Below are 24188 nucleotides of genomic sequence, written 5' to 3'. Positions count from 1 at the left end.
TTAATAAACAAAGTCACAAGTGTTTATTTGAATAACAATTGCTGGCACAAGCACACAGTATGGGAGAACAACATTTTATCTTTATACCATATAATGGTGATGTTTTTTATGTAAACACTTCCAGCGGTGATGTGCTAATTCTGTTACTTTGTAGGTTATATAATTAAACATAATCAGAACCCAACACAGCAGGGAGATTAAAATCAATTAAGAAGTCCATTGTCCACGTTAGCTATTATTTTACAGTTTTTATAGCTGTAGTCTTCTTTAGGCGCACTCCACACCAGCATCTTCGTTATGGTTGCAATTGTGTTGACCCCATGAGTTTTTACTACATGAAACAATGGTCTCTTCATTTCCCGAGCAATTCACGTTATCCAGCCAGATATTTCCAGTTCCTTACATCAACATAAGTAAGAAAGAAGAGATGAAATGAATGACTGTAGAATAAGATGGAAAAAATAAAATAAAATAGGAAACAGCAGTCCACCGTGGCTTTCCCAAGAAAAGAACGTAGGCCTACACATCATATTCCAGACTGTACATTATTAACAGCTGAAATTCATTAATGCTCAGGAGATGGGATGCCAGCAAACTGTTGTGGCTGAGCAATCATACTTGCAGACAAAGCCTTTGCTTACTTCCTCACGCCCCATCACCAAATAAAGCAATCTGATTTGTAAACAATGGGGTGTGTGAAAAGAGCATGCTGTGACAATCACAGGGTTTTTTTTGGCACCTGAGAAGCACCTTTTAATTAAGTTATTTGTAATGTATAATTCATCCAATTCTGGGAAACTGTGAGAAGTGGAAGCTTTGGGAAAGATTTTTGGACCTTGTAGAACAACTGCATTATTACTGCCCGCTAGAGACGGGCACAAAATGGCAGTTCAGTGGTTTGTGCTGATCTGTCCTTTGGATGAAAAGGTGTTTGACAGTTCCCAGCCCCGTCTCCTCTGGTGGGCACCCACTCAGAGGCAGTGGCCCAGCTTCCTTGCCTCGCCTCCTTCCAGATGATGCCTCTGAGTGGGTGCACCCGCTGGAGGAGGCACGGCTGAGAAGCACCAAACACCATCTGGATGAACCAGCATGAACTGACAAATGGCTGGTTTGTGCCCATCTCTGCTTCCCACCCAGTCGTTTGGAAAGGGCCCTAACGTTCTTTGGTTGCTTCCTTCTCCTTTTGCTTCTCACCCTCTCATTGCATGTCAAGCAATTCCAGATTGCAATAAACCACAAACCACAAAAAAAACCCCTCCCTTACATACACACCATCTAAACACATTTGTGTCATTTGTGCATTTGGTATTTGGATTTCTTTGCTGTGAAACCTGGCCTCCTTTAAAGCATCATATTCAGTCTTCTTGTTAGGTGCCTTCAAGTCCTTTCGACTTACTATGATGACCCGATAAATAAGTGACCTCTAAAAGGTCCTCTCAGGAGCTCAGGTCTTGCAAACCCCAGGCTAGGCCTTCCTTTGCTGAGTCAATGTAATTCCGTAGCTCCTCCCTCCCTTGGATGAACTGGGAAAGTACCTTCTGCAGATTACAAAATCAAGAGGGCCCTACTTTTGGAGCTGTCGTGAAAAATCACTAGAAATACTTTCCCCAAACTTAGTTTTTATCCCTGCCTGAAAAGATTTTGCTTGCATCCCGTTCATTGTGGCCTATTATTGCTTTTATGAAATAACCCACATTGTAGGCCAGGGACTGGGTTGCATTTGGTAGAGAAGTCCCAGAGATAGGAGGACATCTCTTGCTAATTAATTATCTCCTCCTTCTCATAGCTGCTTGAGAAGCAACAATCCCTTTAGTGTCCTTTAAAGAATACAAGAAGAGGCATTTTGTCAGGCCAAAAGCCATGTGGTCCAGTATCCTGTTTCCTTGGTGCCCACCTAGTACCTCTAGGAAACAGAACTACTCTTTCCCAGCATGCTGCCTCTGTCACTGGAGGCAACATATGTTGCTCTCATGACCAGTAGCCAGTCACAGCCTTATTTTACCCTGAATCCCCCTTTTAAGTTATCCATGTTGATGGCCTCTCTTACATCTTATTTATTTATTTATTTATTTATTTATTTATTTATTTATTTATTTATATCCCGCCTATCTAATCAATTAAGATTACTCTAGGCGGCTTACAACAATAAAACAACAACAATATAGTTAAAACAATTTTACAAAGGAAAAGTTGCAGCAAGATGGGACAGAACTAGGGAGTGGAAGGAAAGGGGGATCAGGAACTGACAAAGGGGAAGGCCTGCCTATACATCAATGTTTTTAGTTGTTTTTTAAAAATGCCCAGCGAGGGAGCCGCGCGAATATTAGGAGGGAGGTTATTCCAGAGGCGAGGAGCCACCGCCGAGAAGGCCCGATTTCTTGTCTTCTCCTTCCGGGCCTCCCTCGGCGTTAGGCTCCTCAGCCTCACCTCCTGGCTCGCACGAGGAGTAGTGGTAGTGAGTACCACAGTTCAACTATCTGTTGTTTGGAAAAGAAACAGCAACAACACTTTCTTTTGTCTCTCTTCAATCTCCATCTTTCAGTTTCATTGGGACACCTTTAGGGCCTGTCCCGATGGGGGAGTTTGGAGTGGTAAGGTTTGCACTGTAAAGGTTCTTATTTTCACTGTGATCTACAGTATTTTATTTTTCATTATAGCAATACTTCTGTTCACACAGGAGATGTTTATTCCCTGGAGAGAAGGGCCACACACGTCTTTAGCTCTCTGGTTTACCTGGTTTACTCATGTGTAAGGAGGCAATAGCTACAGAGTGAGGGGAGAAGATAGGAGAGATGGAAGGCAGCAACTCCCACCTGTCTCCGCAGTCAGGACTTTCCTGAGGCTCGCTTTCTTTTGGGGGCAGAGCCCATGGAGTGGACATAGCCCCCCTTCCTTGCTTTTTCTCACCGCCATCATTCAAGGGACTGGGGTGACTTTCCCTTTTTGTTGTTGGTTAAATAAAATGAATGGCATATTCAAATGGTACTGCATCAACCAACCTGTCATGGTATTAGAATTGTGCTGTGTCGGTTAGGGGGATATTTTAAAAGGAAGATAGTGTCATTCCTCCCTTTTAGTGTCACAACCCACCTAATGCCTCACAGGGTTGTTTCTTCAGTTAACACTGCCCACAGCTCCATTTGGGTACAAACTTGCCTTCTGCACAGGCTAGTGTGGGATAAATTGAAGCCTGTTTAATTTTTTTAAAAAATAGGAGGAGGAGGAGGACGAGGAGGAGGAGGAGAAACCCCTAGCACTTTGTCATGAAGGTGCAGGGCAACTCATGAATGGGCAGAAAGAATAGATCTATGTAAGTAGAAATATTTGTGGACGTGGTCATTTGATTCAAACCAAACCATACCAACAGCAATCTATATACTGGTCTGCAGAGGTTCTCAGCTCCAATATAAAAGAGGAAGATAAACCTTTAATTTTTTTTCCCTTCAAGGATTATTGTACTACAGTCACCATGATCCCCAGTGGACAAGGGTGCTGCCAGTGTGCCGCTGGTGGCAAAGTTTTCACTTTAACACTGCCAGAGAAGGAAGAGAAGCCCAGCTTCCCTCTACCATCTTCACGGAAGATGCCCTCACGGCCTATGATAGCAGGTTCTCCCATCCAAACAGGGGTGAGGGCTAGTTGAGGCAACAGATACCTCAAGAGTGTTTTCCAATACTCAGAAAGGTTCTTAGGTGTGTGTGTTTGTGTGTGGTTGTGTGTCAAACATTTGGATATAATACCCCATAGGCCCCCTCCTGTTTCTGGGCAAGCAAAAACTGCTGGCCTCTCTACTATTTTATTTGGATGACAAGGAACAAAACCTGCCACTTTGCTGTTGTGTTTTTTTTTCCTTCGATAATTACATTAAAAAACCAAGGACATTTGATTTTTGGACTGCAGTGGATAGAACCCCCAAGCCTCTGGCCATGCAGACTGTGGGATTCTTGGAAATGCACTAAAATTGTACTTGAAAACAGCAGCAGCAGCAACTCCAAGGGCCAAATCTTCCAACAACTTGTGTTCCAAAAAACAAAAGCAAAAACACCAAAACAACTCCCCCCCCAAAAAAAACCCGATCCTTGTTCTTCTTCTCCAAACTGAGTGTCTCCTTTTGTGCCTTGATTAAATTACCCAGGAAATTCATTTGTAAATTACCTGCATTTGCGGTGAATGTACTAACCACATCGCGAAATCCCAGCATTCTGCAGATCACTCTTCCATCTTTTATGTCCCAGTCATCATCACATATGGTGCCCCAGGATCCATCATGCAGAATCTCAACTCGGCCTCTTTTGCTTCCTCCAACAAGTCGTATAGAGGAATGGATTGTTGATATGACTAAAAAACCAAAACAAATAGCATGTACATCAAAAGACAAAGCCATGAACTTTTGGGTCAATGTGTAAATAAAAATTGATCCAATTCACACACAGGCTGCCAACATATTTTTTGTGTGAAATCATGGAAATAATGGAAGGAACCTAGCAGTTAACACATGCCCCCTCCCACTGGCCCCATCAGGGGATGATGGCTAGCTAATTATGGGGAATTTGTTTCTAATCCTCCAGTTGTGCTGATGACAAGGCCTGGGTGTTATTTCTCATAGACTTGCTCACAAATCCAATCATCAAAAGAATCATCTATTTCACATTGCAGTTCACTTCATTCCTACTTAACTGGGGTGGGGAGTGAGTAGTAGGGAGTGAAACAGTTGCACACCATCTAGGAGGACTCAGGGTGCTTACGAGTGTGTCTGGCAAACTGTGACAGGGAAGGACCTCTACTAGAGCTGGAGCAACCAGTATTTATGGTGTTGTGGTGAGAACAAATTGCAGCTAAGAGACACCATTGCCTTTGACTGAGCATCCAGTAGCAACAAGGGCCAGATCCTTTTGCACAGGCTTCGTTACAAGAAGAGCAGCTCTCCAGAGCTACCGACCATTCCCCATTCACAACCAAAGAAGGACTTCTCCACTACTGAGGACTGTGCTCACAGTCCAGCTGGTTTACGCAGGTGGTGCCCCTGTCTGCAGGTTGAACGTAGTACTCCTGCCTGCTGGATAGTTTGTCTTCTACTAGACCTTCCATATAAGTCCCTGAGAATTCCGGATAGGCCCAGCCTCTTTGAGATGTCAAACACTATGGTTATTGCCTGTGGTACCTGTCACTGAGCAAAAGACTGACTCAGTAAACTTGCTGCCTTAATACTTTTCTTTCAAATCCCAGTGGGATTGGGAAAATCCCTTTTGTTGGGCTTCATCCAAGACATGTTGCCCTGAGAAAGGAAAAGCGCCATTCTTGTAGTGGTGGATTCCTTTTTTAAAAAAATGATTCATTTCATCCCTTGTTCCTTCAGCAAAGGACACCACCCATCTATCCCACTGTTTGCCCAGAAGTATTCTACTTCATAGAGCCCCCCCCCCCGTTTACTCCACCATTTTGGCAAACCCTCCTCCAGTTCCTTGATGTGAAATCCCACCTCTACACTGCCTATCATTCACAGTCATATGGGCAGAATGCAAGGACCAGCACTACACTAGAAGATTCCTTCTGATCCTAAGTGAACTGCCCACCATGCAACTGGGAGGAAACTTCTATCCCTAGCTGACCTTGCATACTGCAGTCCACAGCACTCGTCCACCCATCATACACCCTTCTTTGCTAATGATGGGTACAATTCCTGTCCTTTCCTGTAGTCTGCACACTGCTACTCGTTTCAGATACTAATCATGTCCATCAACAATGGCGGTCTGTGCTTCCACTTTTGCAAGAACAGAGCTAAGGAAGCCTACAAGCACTTGGCTGATTAAAAGGGATTGATCTTTGTCGGTCACAGAACAGGTATGAGGACCTTCCACATTTGTTCTTATGATGGAATTGGCTTGAGACAGCAACTTCTGTCAAAGCCATCTTCTTCTGTCTCCTGTAATTGATCTGCCCTAAATTGTGAGGAACAGCATAACCACCAAGAAGTCCCTTGCTTCTGATATTTTAAGATTAAATATATTTGGATGAAAATCTGCATTACTGCCAGTTGTCTGTAGCTATAGGTAGTTACAGTTTCCCGTAAAATTAGTACATATTGATTACTCTGAAAAAGAAAGAAAGAAAGAGAGAGAGAGAGAGAGAGAGAGAGAGAGAGAGAGAGAGAGAAAGAAAGAAAGAAAGAAAGAAAGAAAGAAAGAAAGAAAGAAAGAAAGACTAATATAACTAGGCTGGATCAGCAATAGCATTTCTCCATGACAAGCTAATTCCATTTTGATGTCTTCAGCAGATTCTTCAGAATTACAGAGATCATTCTAAACCCTAATCTTAACTACCATACTTCTAATAATTATTAAAGCAACCACATGGGAAAGTTACTATTTTGGATTTCAACTCTTTTCCCAAGCTCAGACAAAAATGTTCCTGTGCCACATGTTTTGAGACTGCTTCTGCTTTAGGTGAAAGCCCTATCCATCCACTGAGATCACAGCATTATAGCACTAGAAAGGAGTCTGGAAGCCATGCAATCTGGCCCCAACCTCAGTACAGGAATGCAACCATATCATCCCTGAAAGCTGGTCACCTTCTATTGCAATCCCTTTAGTAAAAACTATTATCTCTCTTTCCTCTGGGTGCCCCACCAATATCTGGGGGCGGGCGGCCAGCAGGACAGCAGAGAAACTCTCTGGTAGAGGCTCTCCATCCTTCAGATGCTCTTTCCTGGGAAGCTCATCAGGTGCCTACAGTTCTGTCAGGCAAAGAGGCTATTATTTATTTAGACCTTAAAAGACAAACTTCTATTTTCATATTTAAAAGCCTGGAACAATTTTCTCCTCTCTCCACTCCCGTCTGCTCCTGAGATTTTGATCTGCAGCATGGGGCCATATTGTCATCTTGTATTCTATCTATGTCATCTCACTGTAAGCTATCCCAAATAACAAACAAGTTTCAGTCTTTTGAAAGACCTCCAGGAAGCAGCTGGACCTTTGGGTTCCACATCTCCCTTTGCCCCTTTAAGTCCTGGCGCACCTGAGATAATGGCAGGGGGTTAACATATTAAAATAAGGGTACCTCCAAAAACTGCTACAATCTCCTTTTTCCCCTCTTGATATCCTACATCCCATTAAATATACTGAAATGTTTTAAAATAAATCCATTCAAATAAAAATGCAAAATTCAGCCAAATACTACAGAAATGCATGATGCAGAGAGCTTTTTTGACATACAAACATGATAAAAATCAGAAGTAAATGTTGTGTATTTCATTGACACAGCTCTGATGGAAGACACTGTGTCACTCCATAATAGAAATATAAGAATAAAGCTTAAATTAAGTGGAATATACATAATTCACATCTCTCTCTTTTTTAAAGGCCCCATGCACTCATTGAGGTGTGCAAACAATTTCCATGTTATGCCATGTCTCTATCTTTACCTTGGTCTCCTTTGCTTCCCTTTTGCCCTTGGTCTCCTTTCTGCCCTGGTGGTCCTGGAGAACAAAGGAAGCAGAACAATGTAAGAACATCTTTGAAATCAGTATTTTCAGGAATCTAAGAAACACAACTATTTCGGTACCTTGAAGGTTACTTGCTTCTCCTTTTTGCCCTCGTTCACCTTTTGCACCAGGAAGTCCAGGCAGACCATCCTGCCCCTTAATACCTAGTGAGCGACAGAGGTACAAAGGCATTATTGTTTTGATTCTGTGGGATGAGACAACCAATTTACACAGAGGAGTCTGGAAAAGTTACTGAAAAAAACCCCACTCCCAGAATCCTACAACCAGCATGATCAAAGTCTCTTCCGGCAGATGGAACCACAGAACCACAAGGCAATTCCTTGGTAGGGTTGGGTCTGCTTAGCACTTCCATTTTGATGCTGTCTCAGAATGAAGGAAATGCAGAGAGAGGCTGCCTTCAGCTGTTTCACAGGCAGTGTTCTGTTGGTTTCTTTCTCTCTCTTTTATATATAATAAGAGAAAAGAGAGACAGGTCGCAAAGCTATAAAGCAGCATTGCAGCTGTGAGTACAGAGAAGGCCAGAGAGATTCTGAATTGTTTTTTAATAGTTAAGTAAAGCTAAAGGTTCCCCTTGACATTTTTAGTCCAGTCATGTCCGACTCTAGAGGGTGGTGCTCATCCTGTTTTCAAGCCATAGAGCCAGCGCTTGTCCGAAGACAGTTTCCGTTGTCATGTGGCCAGTGCGACTAGGGAATGCCATTTTACCTTCCTACCGAGGTGGTACCTATTTATCTACTCGCATTTACATGCTTTTGAACTGCTAGGTTGGCAGGAGCTGGGACAAAGCGATGGGAGCTCACTCCGTCAGGTGGATTCGATCTTACGACTGCTGGTCTTCTGACCCTGCAGCACAAGCTTCTGTGGTTTAGCCCGCAGAATAGTTAATAGTTAAGCAAAAGCCCAGTAAATTAACCCATTGACTAAGGGCAATGAAAAATCTTTGAGTGAATGGGATGAAGAAGCATCTCTTAGTCACGCAGTAGCAGCTGATCAGTGCTGTATTTCTCTAGGTGTTTGTTTGTTTATTTATTTGTTTGTTATACTAGAGAAAGGTAAGTGTATGGAACAGGCTAGTTACCAACTGCCAGTCCACAAATCAACTCTAGGAATCTTAATTCTGTGCCTGTTAAATGTGTAGTTCTTCATTTTTTTTTCTTTGAAAAACAACATCACACACGCACACACACAGAGAGAATTTTACACTTTTCCGACATGGGACAAATTATATTTTTGGACAACAACTCCCAGAGTACTGCAGCAAGCCTGGCCAGTCAAAAAATGCAGCTTTTCTCATTCCGTGCTGATCAATCTTTGTTGTGCTTCCCTACCAATTAGATACTTGTTAGTGAATTGACTCTAGCAAGTATCTGTGTAATCAAAGGCCTGCTTACTCGAGATTGAGGCTTGTGTCCAACACAGGGTGCAATCAGAAGGCAAGAAAGGATTGTGGCTGATCGCACTGGAAAGGGTTACTTCACTGGGAGCGACGTTCCTTAAAGCAGCTCTTCTGTCCCTATAGGAATCACTCCCAAAAAGAGTACCCTTGTCACCAGACCGAAAAGGTCCACCTTGGTCATGAAGCATGGTCAGGCTGGTTCACAATCTCCTGTGCATTGTGTGATGGCCATAAAATAGTTTGCATGAGACTGTGTCACAAATGATCCCTAATCCATACTATTTCATCATCTGATCACAACCTTAGCTTCCAGACTTAACCACACTTGGAACAGATCTCTTTTAAAAAATGGGACTTGGGTTAGTCATAATGAACTTAAAGCCTTAATTTTAATTGGTTTGCTCTTAAAGCTGGATACTAGCCTAGGGGTGAACTATACAGGCATTTGCCCCACAATTTGGACGGGACAGGCTGGTTTGCCCCCTTTTCCAGTGACCACACAATGTATGTGTTTACACCAGCCTGTCCCTTATCTTTGCCTACTTGCACCTTTCTGGGTCCCTATCAGGGGGCTACTGTTTTGTTGCCTTAGTTTTGTTTTAGCATGGGTAGGGTCACTTTATTTTGGTTTAATTCCAGCATGTATGATTGCCCCAAATGGCATAGATAAGGTAAAGGTTCCCTTTGACATTTAGTCCAGTTATGTCTGACTCTAGGGCACGGTGCTCATCCCTGTTTCCAAGCCGTAGAGCCAGCATTTGTCCGAAGACAGTTTCCGTGGTCACGTGGCCAGTGCGACTAGACATGGAACACTGTTACCTTCCCACTATGGTGGTACCTATTTATCTACCTGCATTTGCATGCTTTCGAACTGCTAGGTTGGCAGGAGCTGGGACAAGTGACAGGAGCTCACTCCGTTGCGTGGATTCGATCTTACGACTGCTTGGTCTTCTGACCTTGCAGCACAGAGGCTTCTGCAGTTTAACCCACAGTGCCACCATGTCCCAAATGACATGCTGTACCTCAAAGCAACCCTCTTTAGTATGATTGAGACTGATCCAGGTTGCAATAATTGGGTCCTTTAGTTGCACCCCAAGTCTGAAGCTCAACATAAAAACAAACATCTATGATCATGGTCACTGGTCCCATCACCACCTGGCAAATAGAAGGGGAAGATATGGAGGCAGTGACAGATTTTACTTTCCTGGGCTCCCTGATCACTGCAGATGGTGACAGCAGCCACGAAATTAAAAGACGGCTGCTTCTGGGGAGGAAAGCAATGACAAACCTAGAGAACATCTTAAAAAGCAGAGACATCACCTTGCCAACAAAGGTCCGCATAGTCAAAGCTATGGTTTTTCCAGTAGCGATGTATGGAAGTGAGAGCCGGACCATAAAGAAAGCTGACCATTGAAGAATTGATGCTTTTGAATTGTGGTGCTGGAGAGTCCCCTGGACTGCAAGGAGAACAAACCTATCCATTTTGAAGGAAATCAACCCTGAGTTCTCACTGGAAGGACAGATCCTGAAGCTGAGGCTCCAATACTTTGGCCATCTCATGATATGAGAAGACTCCCTGGAAAAGACCCTGATGTTGGGAAAGTGTGAAGGCAAGAGGAGAAGAGGACAACAGAGGATGAGATGGTTGGACAGTGTCGTCAAAGCAACCAGCATGAATTTGACCAAACTCCAGGAGAAAGTGAAAGACAGGAGGGCTGGAGTGCTTTGGTTCATGGGGTCACGAAGGGTCAGACACGACTAAACAACTAAACAACAACAACAACAAATTGCACTTATTCATCATAACATACCTTTCATTCCTGGCGTACCAGGAGGCCCCTGGGAGCCCTGCAAACCTGTAACAGAACACAAACATTTTTCGAACTTGTGTGGTGCTTGCATGAATTTTCTCTATTAGTTAGTTTTAAAAGGCTCATATGATGTTAATGAACACTGAAAACAGAATCATATACCTATATTTGATTTCATATTTGGAAATCCAGCATACTGTTGTAGTCTGTTTGCATGAAAGAATGGTACAGTAGGGTCTTGACTTGAGAACTTAATCCGTATTGGAAGGCGGTTCTCAAGTCAAAAAGTTCTCAGGTCAAATCTGCATTTCCCATAGGAATGCATTGAGAACCATTTGATCCGTATCTGCTCTTTTCCATCCATAGAAACTAATGGGAAGCTGCTATTCTGCCTTCGACCACTAGAGGGGGATATTTTGTTTCTTTTTTCTTAGGTCAAGAAAGGTTCAGGGAAGGCAGGGAAAATACAGTCCAGGCAGTACAAGTACCAGGCAGTCCGAAGACTGTCTCCCAATCCACTCTCTAAACGCTGGGAGGAGTGAGGAAGCAGACAGGCACCCTTTTCACTGGCCAACAGTTAACTGAAAGTTCAAATTTTGCACTTTCCCTGCCTCCCATGTGGGTTTTTTTGAGTTCGTAACTCAAATCTAAGTATGTAAGTCAAGTCAGTATTTTCCTATGAGAATGGTTTGTAAGTCAAAATGTTCTTAACTCGGGCCGTTCTTAAGTCAAGACCCCACTGTACAATTAAAGTCAGGGATAGAAAGACAAGCAACCCAATAGATTAAGGTTGCAAAATAGCATCCTTGCTTATGATGGTTTTTGTGGTAAGGTATGACCAAATTGAAAATAAATTCAAGAAGAAGAGCCTGAAAACCCCACAACAACCATCAAGAAGAAGAGTTTGTAAAAAAAAAAACACAAACCAAAAACAACAAAAAACCACACACCTTTCTATTTAGCAGTATTTGTTGCCATTTGTTGCCAGTTACTAACAAGCAACTTCTATCCTTTTAAGGGTGAAGGAAGGTATTTAGCAAAATCCAATACTATGTGAAAGACTGAGACCCCCCCCCCCATTTCGAATATTTTGAAATGGTACACAGCAAATTTTAAACAACCACCACAATGCAATGCACTAATAAATTTGTGGTTGCAATGTCTGGATTAGAGATGGTCTTAAGGGAAATATATCGTGTACTCTCAATATAACTTTTGGAACTGGGTTTCTATGCAAGGGTTACCTCCACCAGAAACCTATGCCGGGTGCACATGGCAAAAGTATATCACTTTGTTGTGTTCACTCACCTTTGGGACCTTGTTCTCCCATCTCTCCTTTCTGTCCTTTATTCCCGACTGGTCCTTGTAAACCCACAGCTCCCTTTACACCAGCAACTCCTGGAAATCCTATTGAGCAAGTTGAAACTTGTTTTAGATTGTAAGCCTGCACAAGCAGAGTTTGGTCATTTTTATCCTTTGTGCGGAGCCTGGTTTGATTTCAGGATCTTAACAACAACAACAACAACAACAATCAAAACACAATAAGTGTGTCCTGTTATGCTAAGTATGGATGGGGTGGTAGTAATCTACTGATCCTGCTGAAATTACTACCACCAAAAGAATGAATTTTTGCTGGACCTGTTCTTTAGCTTTGCTAGTACTCCAGAAGCTTAGAGCTAGTTGCACACCCTCAAATTATTTCTATTGCACAAAATAACCCGGAACAGTGATATTCACGTGTCACATCAGATAAGAAGACACTGGAATATTGTTCTCAGGGGTGTTTTGTTGCTAGTTGCACCAGTCTTCTTTAGTCAGATGGGACATATGAAGTTCATTGGGCGGCCCTACTTGGAAGTCATCATTTTTGGCTGTTTTTTTTTTTCAGTATTGATTTCCAAGGGTGTTTGGAGGCTGGTTACATCAACCCCTTCTTATCAACATGTTTAATATGGATTGGACCTCTGTCTCTCTCTCTTTTTACATATACTTTTTTAAAAAAGTACGCTTGGAGGCTAGGCCAGATGGTGGGCTAAATGACTGCCAAGTGGCATGTCTAAAATCCAAGTAAAACCTAACCAATCAGAAAGGAATAGCTAGGTTGTGTCACACCTGTAGCTAGGTCAGCAGCATGTCTTGACATGCAATTTCAATGTGAAATCTCCAAGATCAGGGGTGAACTTGTGTATGTCTCAGGATGGGTCTCCTTGATTTCACTATATATAAATAGTGATTCCACTATATATACTATATTGCACTATTTATAGTGATTCCACTATATATAAAAATAGTGATTCCACTATTTACTCTCTCTGTGTGTGTGTGTATAGTTATAGTTATATAGTTATATACTAGTTATATATAGTATAAACAGTATATATGTATATATGTATATATGTACAGTATATATGCATATATATATATGTGTGTGTGTGTGTAGTATAAACAGTATAAATAGTGGAATCACTATTTATAAATAAAATTTAAAAATTTTTTAAAAAGGAAAAAGATTTGGAATGGGGAGGGACAGAGTAGCTTCTGACCCTGATGACTGCAGTTGCCACCATTCCTAATATTAGGGCTTGCATCCTTATAGTACACATGACAGTCAGGGTTTTCCCCCAGGCTGTCTCCTGCTACTTGGATATGTGTCTCACTACCAGCCCAAGAGGAATTCTTTCCCTGGTTCTTCTGTCACTTCTGTCAAGGTCTGTGGGACAAGAAGCCTCCGGAACTACAATGCTGGTCCTCCTCTCCCTGCCTTCCTCCAAATGGCAGAAAGGGTCCAGATTCATGCACTTGCCTGTTCTCTCCTCAGTCTCTTACTCTTGTTCTTGATCTTTTGGTGTGCTGATGCTACCACAACACACATACAAATACTTTCACACTGAGCCAGTGAACCCTGATGCGAGCTGCGAATGGATGGAGAGGGTGCCTGGGATTTAAAGCCAGCTGACACACAGAACTCTCCTCCTTCCCTGCTGCTTGCCCATAAATTTATCTCTCTATCTCTAGAAAGCTTGGGGAGTATAGTCATTCAGCGGTATTTCAGCTGGTGTCCTGAGACCTGGCCCCTCTATCCAAGCAGGTGTGTGATAGATTTTGAAGCAGTTTTTCCACTGTAATTCAGTAAAAGACTTAATGGGGGGAGGTTTACATTGATAAGCTCTTCAAAAACAGTAGGGGCAACACTCTTGCAAACATGCTTACCTTGAGATCCCTTCTCTCCCATGTCTCCTTTTAGTCCTTGTTCGCCTTTTGGCCCAGTAGGTCCCAGATCCCCCTTAGATCCTTTTGCACCTGCAGATCCAGTTGAACCTGGATTGAAAAACACAGAGCCATTATTACTTTTGGGTCAAAAGTCTGTTGTGCAGTTAAGTAAAAGGTCTAGCATTTTAATTTGCCCCAAGTTAAGAAATCTTTATATACATTATACATTGCATCCCAAATTGTGTGACTTTGCATGCCACAGATAAAGCCCATGGAGATTTCTTAACTGGCAGAAATGCACTTCCAAAAGTAATGCCTTTTGCATAACTTCACAATAGGGTTACAGCCTTTATGTTGTGATGCACCATCAAGTAACATCTGATTTATGATTATTGTATGATTTCCAAAAGGTCCTATCACTAACTGGTCTGCTTGTGTTTCTGTTTTTGTTTTCAATAGAACCACTTTAAAATATGGAGGACACCACTGAAACCCTCTTACCATCCTCAGTAGTCCAACAAATAACTTTTGGAACAAACATGATAACATTTGGAACAAAATGATTTCAGGATTCTAGAAACATAGTTGCAAATGTCATAGAATATCCTGATAGAAATTTTCACTGCTGTGAACATTTCCTCCATAATTACAGGACGAATGTCTGTCCATGTCCCTCTCCAGCAAGAGGTCATCTGCAGGAGGGTGTGGTTGTGCTCAGGTCCTACTTGTGGTGTTCCCATAGATATCTGGTTAGTCTCCGTGGAAACACAATGCTGGGCTAGATAGACTAGGGTGAGGTGCCAAGTACTTTTCTGGACTACAGTGGGTGACCTGAGAGTTACAGTCTAAAATACAACTTCCTTGAACTTTCAGGAGAAACTTGCTTTGACTTGCAACTCCCATCAGACCCACCCAGCATGGTTGATGGTAAGGAATTGGGGGAGTTGTCATTCAAACTGTCTGGAAGGGCAAAGATTCACTACGCCTCAAATGAGTCTTTGGGCTGACCTAATATGACTCTTCATGTGAACACTGCCACTTGGGAAAATGGGTTTGCCAGAAATGAGCTCAGTACAGCAGGTATACAAGGTTTAGCTGTCTGTACCCAGTGGAGAAAAGCATCAAGGACAGAATCCTCATGGGAACGCAAAGCTTTACATCTCCATGGACATACAATCTCTGGCTCAGAGTTGTGCCAATTGAAAATCAGACTGTTCAAAGTGAGGGGGTTTCTTACATATATAAGGGGATACCCCAAGCACACATTTCCGTATGCAGACAATGCACCAAAAGCAACCATATGCAAAATGTGCCATGGCAACCACGGTCAAAAGAAACCGGATTTGGACACAAGCTGTTGAAGCTATTACATGCTCACCTAATCCTTCAAAATCTGCATTACATGCTGTTAGGTTTAATTCTTACATTTTCAGTGTGATCATGCAATGTCAGACACTGAAAAAGGTATTGATCATTTTTGCAATTGTAGCTATTTATATATCACCCTGATTGAGACATGGTCATCATCATTCCAAAGAGGACTGCCACTTAGTTGATGAGAAATTGTCTTTCTGGTATTTAGCCTGGCCTGAATACTTTAAAAAGTGACATTCTAAAGTTTCATACATTTAGATTGGCTTGTCCCAATCTAAGGTTCCCAGATGTCCTTGGACTCCTATAGTCTCTAGTTAGTGTGACCAGTGGTCAAAGATGATGGGAGCAATAGTGCAACAATCTCAGAGACCAAAGTCAGAAAAGCTAGATGAATTGTACCCCTTGAAAGATGCTTTTAGCAATATTGTGATTAGCCCATGAAGTTCTGAGCATACGTATAAAATCAGCCTATTTGAAGTGTCTCTTTGAGGACTTATTTAAGAGAATGGATTAAGTCAGGTAGCTTTTGCAAGAAGACTGATTGGTGTTGATCTACATGATTGTCCAAAAATATTGGTTCAATTATTCTGGAAGTAAAAGAAGAGTAATGGAAAGAAGATTTTTAACATGTATCAAAATATGTAGAATGTTAGCATATTATGCTAAACATAACATCCATTTCTAGCAAGCAAATAGGTAATGTGTTACCTGGGGATCCATGCTCTCCTTTCGATCCCTTAGGCCCCACGATACCTGAAATCAAAGCATTGAGAAACTATCATTGGCAAGTGGGGAGGAATTCACTTGCTTTTTTATATTGATCTGTTTCTATAGCTCATCTTTGATTACCTGTTTCACCCTTTTCTCCTTGGGGGCCTGGAAGTCCTCTCAGTCCTGGAGTGCCTAAAATATATCCAAAAACATTTAGGATGCCAATTTTGTGCACATTTTCATATGGGTTAGTCCCAAAGATCCTAGCTGGGCTTACTCCTGAGTAGAAATATATAGGGATCTGATGTAAAGTGGCAATATGAAGTACTTACTTACTTGAAAGTAATCCCCATTGATGGATTAGGACTGCACTGCGTGGTTGCCCTTCTAAACAGAGGTGCTGAAGAGAAGTGCAGATGAACTCAGATAAACTCTGAGCAAATATGCAAAGAACTGTGCTTCAAGACTGCAGTCTTATCTCAATATCCTTGTAAGTAAAGACTGATGACATTCATTTGCAAGTAAGCCTGTAAAGCAGGGGCTCCCCAACCCCTGGTCTGTGGCCTGGTGCCAGTCCGTGGCCTTGGCAGGACTGGGCCGTGAAGACAGATCTCCCACCCCCTGCATGCAACTCCCCCCACACATTCCCACACGCACACATGGCTCACCCACCAGTATACACGAGTGCCCTGCCAATCCACGCATGCGTGTGAGCACATCCCACCCACCCATGAGTGTGCCCCACCCATCCACACAAGCACATGAGTGCAACCCACCCATCCACGAGTGCACCCCGCCCATCCGTGAGCATGCCTTGCCTACCTGTGAGTGCACCCCACCCACAAGCACAGGGGATGCCTGGCCCCGCTGCCCACAGACCCCCCCAACTAGTCCGCAGTTTGGAAAAGGTTGGGGACCACTGCTGTAAAGGTTTCGCCTCCAGGTGAAAATATAGGAAGACAATTACTATGAAGGATGTATGTGGATGGTGCATAAATACACAGGTGGTACTGTGTAAAGAGAAATGTGAGGCAGACAAGACTATACTGTACTAGAAACATGGAGTGATACAGAAAACATTAAGTTTTACTTTTCCTCTTCTGACAAAGCTGCTTTTTCTCAGAAGGAAAGGGGTTGCAGGATAGGTGTGGGTGTTTGGGAACAGCACTTAAGAGAACAGCACTGAGGAAGCTGCATAATGTGCTATTGCTGGACAAACTTTCGAGAAATGTGTTTGAGATACCATCGTGCAAGATCGAAGACTTAAGATAATGTCAGGTGTTAAAGCTGGGTTCAGGTATTTATTTATTTATTTATTTATTTATTTATTTATTTATTTATTTATTTATTTGCTACCTATCCAGCAGCCAAGGCCACTCTAGTATGACTCACATGTCACTTTTTTAAAAAAATCCCTAAGTTCTTATTTAGTTGTACTGTATTCTATTTAATTGAACTGTTCTGTTCCAACTGATTGGCTGATAATTCACAAGTTTATTTCAAGTAAAGAGCAAGCATGTGGTTTCCTTTTTTATTTCCTCAAACTCTAGATATCTGTTCCCTCTAGTTTCTTTTGAACATTGAGGATTAAGCAAAATTTAGTTACTGTATTTATATGACCCTATATGTCCCTTTTTCAGACAAGGCTCAGCAATCAGCTGTATCACATGAACACAGAATGCTCTTGGTGACTCTTCAGCTACAAAACAAGTCTAAATGTTATGGGTTGAATCCAACAGTTAGTCTCAGTTAGACCCACTGAATAGATAGGATTTACATAATGTTTGATTTGAGAACTCCCATTCATTCAACAAGTCTACTCTAGTTGGTTAACAATGGGTTTTACTCCTAATTTCTAGGGTATTTATAGAGTAAAATGATTTTATTTTTACCTATTTCTCCTTTTGGCCCGGGAAGTCCAATGCCTGGTGGGGAAAAATATATTTGCATTTAAATCAGATGTTAACAAATATTACAGATACACATCCATCTAACTTTGCTTGAAAATGTCCTATTATTTGCTTACCCTTTGGACCTGGCTCTCCTTTGCTTCCTCTTAAACCAGTATCTCCTTTTTCGCCTTTCTCTCCTGAAAGATGTGCAAAACATGTGCTGTTTACCATTCTTGTGAGAAGCACGTGTTGCAGGCACAACGAAGACCACGGATTAGCTGAGTGAGCTTCATATACTTCCTGCCTGCCTGTTCATGCCATGGATGTACATTTATAGTCATATATTTTCATCCACTGAGAACTGACTCCCACTATATTTCTGCATCTTTCTGTGGCCAATCAGTTTTGTGCCTCCAGCACCATGATCGTGGCCTGATGGACTATGGTTACTAGACTAGGAATGGGCTATGTGATCATTCCCCATTTCTTGTCCTTGTTTAGAAGGCTCTTCAAAGCTTCCTGGCTTGATCATCATTCATCAAGACTGTATTTTAAGACATTGGAAAGGCAGAGGGAAGAAGGAGGTTATGGGCACATAGTTTGCTCAGTATAAGGGTTGTCAGATCACCATTATGGCAGCTGAATTGGGCCCAGGTTTTTCAAATTCAAAATCTAAATGCATGAACACTAACCTTTGCTGCCATTGTCTCCTTTTGCTCCTGGCATTCCTCGTTCTCCTTTGGAACCTGAATATGAAGAAAAGAACATCCTTAATTTCAGAGTGGCTCAGACCACAGGACTGAAGGGAATAAAAATTTTCAAATTATCTGTATTTAACAATCAATCTAACAGAATTGTCTTCTATGCTCTCCTTTAAACAAAAGTTTAAATTTTAAAAAAATAATTAAAAAAATGCCAGATTCCTTCTGATGCTCACATAAGGTCTGTGCAATTTGCTGTGGTTAATAACAGCTAATTGATAAGGTCTCTCTCTCTCATGTGCTTGGTCATACACCTAATTGTGTCACAGAGGTGTGATCTAATACTTCATCATTTCACCATGACAACTTGCACAAAACTGGCTGGGGGGGATTCTGGGAGACGGATTCCACAAACAATGTTTTCAGGGTCAGGTTCTTTATGATGATTGGGTGGAAGTCATAGATATATTTACCCACCTGGAGGTCCTGGCAGTCCTTGAAATTCATTGTTTTCAAGTCGTTCTGAAACAGATATTAATATTTATTAGAAAAGAGCAGACCATTTAGAAATATGTACAAATGATGGTAACAATTTTTCTTTTGCCACTAAATGAAAATCTTAATCTTATGGGGAACAAACTGTTTTTTAACTTTATAGGGGCATAAATTCTGGGTAGAGTTTCAGCAGCTCATATGTCATATGGTTAGCTTTAGAAAAGATTATAGTAAAAGCCAAGGCTGGTCCCTAGGCATTATGTTGCCTGAGGCACAGCAGCAAGTGGCATGATCTAATAATCATGATCAACAGAATCTTTCCCAGGAAAAGGCTCTTGTCTGCAAAGCCTTGCAAGGAGAAAAGAAAGGTGTGACTCTGTGTTGAAACAGACTGCTGTGCCACACACTTGCTAATTCTTGCTATTTGAATAAAGACATCTGTGCCACTTTGTAAACAGGGTATTTGATGTCCACAGTGTGACTGTGATGGTGGACAAAAAACAAACAAACCCCCAAACCAAAACCATTGAATTTTTTTTTAAAAAAAGACGTCGAACCTAGGGAAAAGACAAAAACATACCTGTAACATTGGCCATTGTCCAATGTAAAATTTGGTTGCTCAGCTTGATGACATGGATTTCTTGCTCTAAATTTCTGATCCAATTTTCTTCCTCTTTCTCTGAGTTTTTTTGAGAAAAGTTTTCTTTCCCCATAACATCATTGTCAAAAGGGCTGATCTGTTTTCCTGTTGCAGGTAAATCTTCTTTCATGGTATAGACTGAAAACAGAAGTCACAATGTCTGTAAAGCATGATATTGTTACTGCCCTGTTACCAAAATAAATTAACTTTCCAAGCTACTTATTTTCCCTAAAGCCTTGTGGAGATGCCCCAAGGGACGTGGTGGCGCTGCGGGCTAAACCGCAGAAGCCTGTGCTGCAGGGTTAGAAGACCAAGCAGTCGTAAGATCGAATCCACGTGACGGAGTGAGCGCCCATCGCTTGTCCCAGCTCCCTCCAACCTAGCGGTTCGAAAGCATGCAAATGCAAGTAGATAAATAGGGACCACCTCGGTGGGAAGGTAACAGTGTTCTGTGTCTAAGTCTCACTGGCCATGTGACCACGGAAGATCGTCTTCGGACAAACACTGGCTCTATGGCTTGGAAACGGGGATGAGCACCGCCCCCTACAGTTGAACACAACTAGACAAAAATTGTCAAGGGGAACCTTTACCTTTACCTTTACCTTGTGGAGATGCAAGAGAAGCAACATTTCTATTCATTAGAACTCAATTTTTACAAGTCTCTCCAGGATGCTAAAATTTTGTGCCATAAATGCATGGTTGTTACCTATTTGTGGCAACTGGTGCCAATGACTTCTCTTGAGATTGCAAAATTATTATATTTTGTGAATACCACTACAATATCTGGGGAAATGTGATTCCACATCTAGGAACCCCTCCCTGGCCAAATGGTATATCAGTAACTGTTGTTACCAGCATGTACAAGGTAAGAGTGCAAGCACTGCAATAGGCACCTATTGGTTAATGTCTGTAAAGTGGATTATAGTTATTTCAGACACTTTTATACCACCAGACTTAGTTCTACTACCACCACTCCTGCCAATACTTCCTAATTTTTTATACATTTTGGACAATCCCATCTTTAACTGTTTAGGTTAATTTAGTGCCAGAAGAATGTGATTTTCCATCACCTGAAAGAGGACTTCACATCTTGAGACTTCTGTTCCCTTTAACCACAAGGTAATACTAAACATTTTCATTTCTGTTGACTTTTGAAAACAGTGGTCTACTAAAAAAACACAAAACCAGTCCCTACTTTGCTAGAATAAAGGCAGCCATTTTTCTTTTTTACTTCCATTCAAGAACCTGTACATTTTGCCCAAGGCAGAAGATAGATCATTTGCAACCAGCTTTTGTAGTTTCAGAAATGGCAGTCTTTGTCTCCGAATGCTAGGACTAATCTGATATTTGCAACCCATTATGACACAGCGGTGTGGAGGACAACCAATATGGTGAAATGTCTAGAAATCAAGCCTTATGAAGAACAGTTGAAGGAGCTGAATGTGTCTAAACCTGGAGAAGAGAAAACTGAGAGGTGATATGACAGGGCTCTTCAAATATTTGAAAGGTTGTTACATGGAAGAGGCTTGTTTTCTGTAGCTCCATAAAATAGGAACTGAAGTAATGGATTCAAGTTTTGAGAACTGCAATTTTGCCTGAAGAACTTCTTGACAGTAAGAGTTGTCGGACAATGGAATATCCTTCATTTAAGGTAAACAAAAGTAAGATGGCTCCCTGTCAGTGATGCTTTAGCTGTTGGATTTCTTGCTTTGGCAGGGAGTTTGACTCAATTGTCTTTGGTGTCTCTTCCCAGTTCCACAATTCTGTGAATTTGTGGTTAGTGTTGTGAACTGGATTTGGAACAGGTCCTACTCCCCAAGGAATAATGAAATTCACTCTCTTTCAGCCTAATGTACCTCACTGGGTTGTTGTGACATTGAAGAAGTGAGGAGGAAAGCCGTTCACCCAGTCAAAACCCACAAGAGGATCTTTAGGCCTACATTGTTTGTCTTTTATTTACCTCTCTGAATGATATATTTTGTAGAGCAGTTGTTCCAATCCTTGGGTCCCCAGATGTTCTTGTAGTAACTCCCCCAGAAGCCATCACCACTAGCTGTGCTAGTCAAAAAAAATTAGGAGCATCTGGATCCAAGAACACCAGGGTTACCTAAAGTTAGGAACCACTGCCATAGAGTAATGAGGGACTAGGAACTCATTGGGTGACCTTGGGCCATTTGCTCAATCTCAGGCTAAACTACCTCATAGAGATCTTGTGAAGATAAACTGGGAAGAAGGAAAGCCACATGCACGGTCATAAACTCACAGGAGGAAAGGTGGGATATAAATAAATATCTATTGTATTCATGGGACAGCTTTTTCCCCACCTTGTTGCCAGTTCACATGTGTGTGGTCATTACCTGATAATCAGGCGATGGTTACTATGCATTTATGATTCAGCATCACCGGCCAAATCTTCAAATACAATATTAATTGTCACCTCACTTCACCTCACACTCTAGCCCATCTCTTCCATTATTTACTGTAGTTAGAGGTGGGGTAATGTTTGAAAGATGGAGAACATGTGAGACGCGGATTTGTAAACTACTTGCTTCCCACCATCAAAAGCCTTAGGAAGAAGCAAGTTGAGCCCAGCTTAATGCCGTGCTGTTGCCAGTCCCTAAGGTGTGTAGGTGCTGGCATGGGAAGCAACCATGGGGCCAGCCCTACCTGATTAATAAGGGGATTTCAAGCACTTCCAGCAGTGGCTTGGAAACTGCCATGGTTCAGCTTCTCAGCCAATGAAAGCAGTATGCATTCCAGGCCTCAGCTTTGAGCCATTAGCAGTTAAGGAGTCACATGATGCCCACACATGTGGAACTGGTTCTTAGCGGGTTTTTTTTTTTTACTCTTTAAGCATTTACAACCTCCAAAACCCACCATGTTTCAACCATATGGCCCACCTTTAACCTCACTCTGCAGAAGGGGGCCAGTGTTACCACTCCTCCAAGTCTGTCCATCTTTCTCATCCTCTATTCTGGAGCCGTACTTTTTAATCTTATTTTTATTCTCCTCACAGATACACACACACACACACACACACACACACACACACACACACCAGCCATTTTGTTTAACTGTACTCCATTCCCACACACACACACACACACACACACACACACACACACACACCAGCCATTTTGTTTAACTGTACTCCATTCCCCCCTCATTTTCTTTTCTTTAAAAAAACATAAACTACAAAGAAAACAATAGTTATACTGCAACATACTTTATATCCCAGTCTGAACAATCTTTGACAACTGATCTCTGAGTGGATCTGAGTAAAATAGGTTAGCATAGTATTTCCTGGTTCAGTTTTCCAGGATACTTCTAATTATGTCAGCAGGAATAGAAGAATGGCTATATATTGTGGGGTTTTGTGTTTTTTTATTTTAAGTCAGTGACATCCTGCAGGATAAGAAGGACTTTAAAGATCTGCCTAGGTTGTCATCCATGTCCTTAAAATGACAAATTTGTCTAGCATGTGGTTGGAGGTGAGAGCATCTGGGAAACAGTTTGAGAGGCAAAAGGTCTGTAGGTTATTTATTTGCATGCTGGAAATTTGTCCTCAGAGGACCGGAGCATCTTTTTTTTTTCTTTTTCCATTTTCATGGCGACATTAGAAAGGCTGCCAGATGTTTTAGACTTTTAGAATTGCAAGCATCTTAGTATGAGACTTCAGAGCAAATTTCCCCAACCTGTAGCTGGGGAAGATGGAAGATGTAGTCCAAAACATCTGGAGGGCACCAAGCTGGGGAGAAAGGCCTGTTTTAAGAATAACTATGACTTTTGCCTGATTCTAAGACCTAAAATAAGATTAAAAGCTCATTCCACCCTTCCCCAAACCCTGCAGCAACATTTTTCAGTGGCCTGAAATGAAGCAATCAATTAAGAAAAGCTGCTTGGCAAAGAGAGATTTATCTGTTTGCCTCCCCAGGGAGGCATTCTTTCAACATTTTAGCATAAGCAGCTTTCTTCTACATCCAGCCTCTCATCCCATTGTGGAGGAATCAGGGAGTCTTCCCTAGTACTGTATCTCTGCGAGGTTAGTAGATGGGATATATAAAGTGTTACCAGTTGACCATGTTTGTCTTTAGATCCATGATAGTAAAGAACTCTGATTGTGAATTACCTTCGTAGCTCAACAGTCCAAAGCCTGCGGTGAGCAGAATCAGGTACACTATAAGCACCGTCCAAATGCAGCATGGGGAAACCTTTTTCTGAGATTTTGGTTCTAAAATGTAGGGAAGGAAGAATACACACATAATATGTGATGTCATTTCAGGTGGCAAATGTGTAGCAAAGTGTACAGCTGTATAAAGACATAGAATTATACCTAATTATTACTCAGGAGTGAAATCCTATTGCACAGCTCTGCCTGCACAACAAGAATAATGTCAGTGGCAGCATCCTATCGCCACTCATTAAGGGCTTCTTTTTACAAGTTCAGGGTGCTCAAG

At 41.9% G+C, this 24188-nt stretch overlaps 1 protein-coding gene across 1 annotated transcript in view; it reads right to left on the bottom strand.

Annotated features, from left to right (window-relative positions):
* Positions 1 to 24188, bottom strand: part of MARCO (macrophage receptor with collagenous structure) — a 28400-nt gene continuing 4212 nt past the window's right edge. Inside the window, exons 2-16 of the mRNA XM_072984563.2 lie at positions 23861 to 23962; positions 19672 to 19869; positions 19074 to 19118; positions 18588 to 18641; positions 18030 to 18092; positions 17896 to 17928; positions 16142 to 16195; positions 16001 to 16045; positions 13919 to 14026; positions 12017 to 12115; positions 10709 to 10753; positions 7561 to 7644; positions 7421 to 7474; positions 4156 to 4338; positions 1 to 398 (exon numbers count right to left, since the gene is read on the bottom strand). Of these exons, the coding sequence (XP_072840664.2) occupies positions 268 to 398; positions 4156 to 4338; positions 7421 to 7474; positions 7561 to 7644; positions 10709 to 10753; positions 12017 to 12115; positions 13919 to 14026; positions 16001 to 16045; positions 16142 to 16195; positions 17896 to 17928; positions 18030 to 18092; positions 18588 to 18641; positions 19074 to 19118; positions 19672 to 19869; positions 23861 to 23962 (1298 nt within the window). The 3' untranslated portion in view covers positions 1 to 267. The remainder of the gene's footprint in view (positions 399 to 4155; positions 4339 to 7420; positions 7475 to 7560; positions 7645 to 10708; positions 10754 to 12016; positions 12116 to 13918; positions 14027 to 16000; positions 16046 to 16141; positions 16196 to 17895; positions 17929 to 18029; positions 18093 to 18587; positions 18642 to 19073; positions 19119 to 19671; positions 19870 to 23860; positions 23963 to 24188) is intronic.

This window comes from Pogona vitticeps, chromosome 1, assembly GCF_051106095.1.
Source record: "Pogona vitticeps strain Pit_001003342236 chromosome 1, PviZW2.1, whole genome shotgun sequence".
NCBI lineage: Eukaryota > Metazoa > Chordata > Lepidosauria > Squamata > Agamidae > Pogona > Pogona vitticeps.
This window is presented reverse-complemented; position numbering and strand designations above follow the sequence as displayed.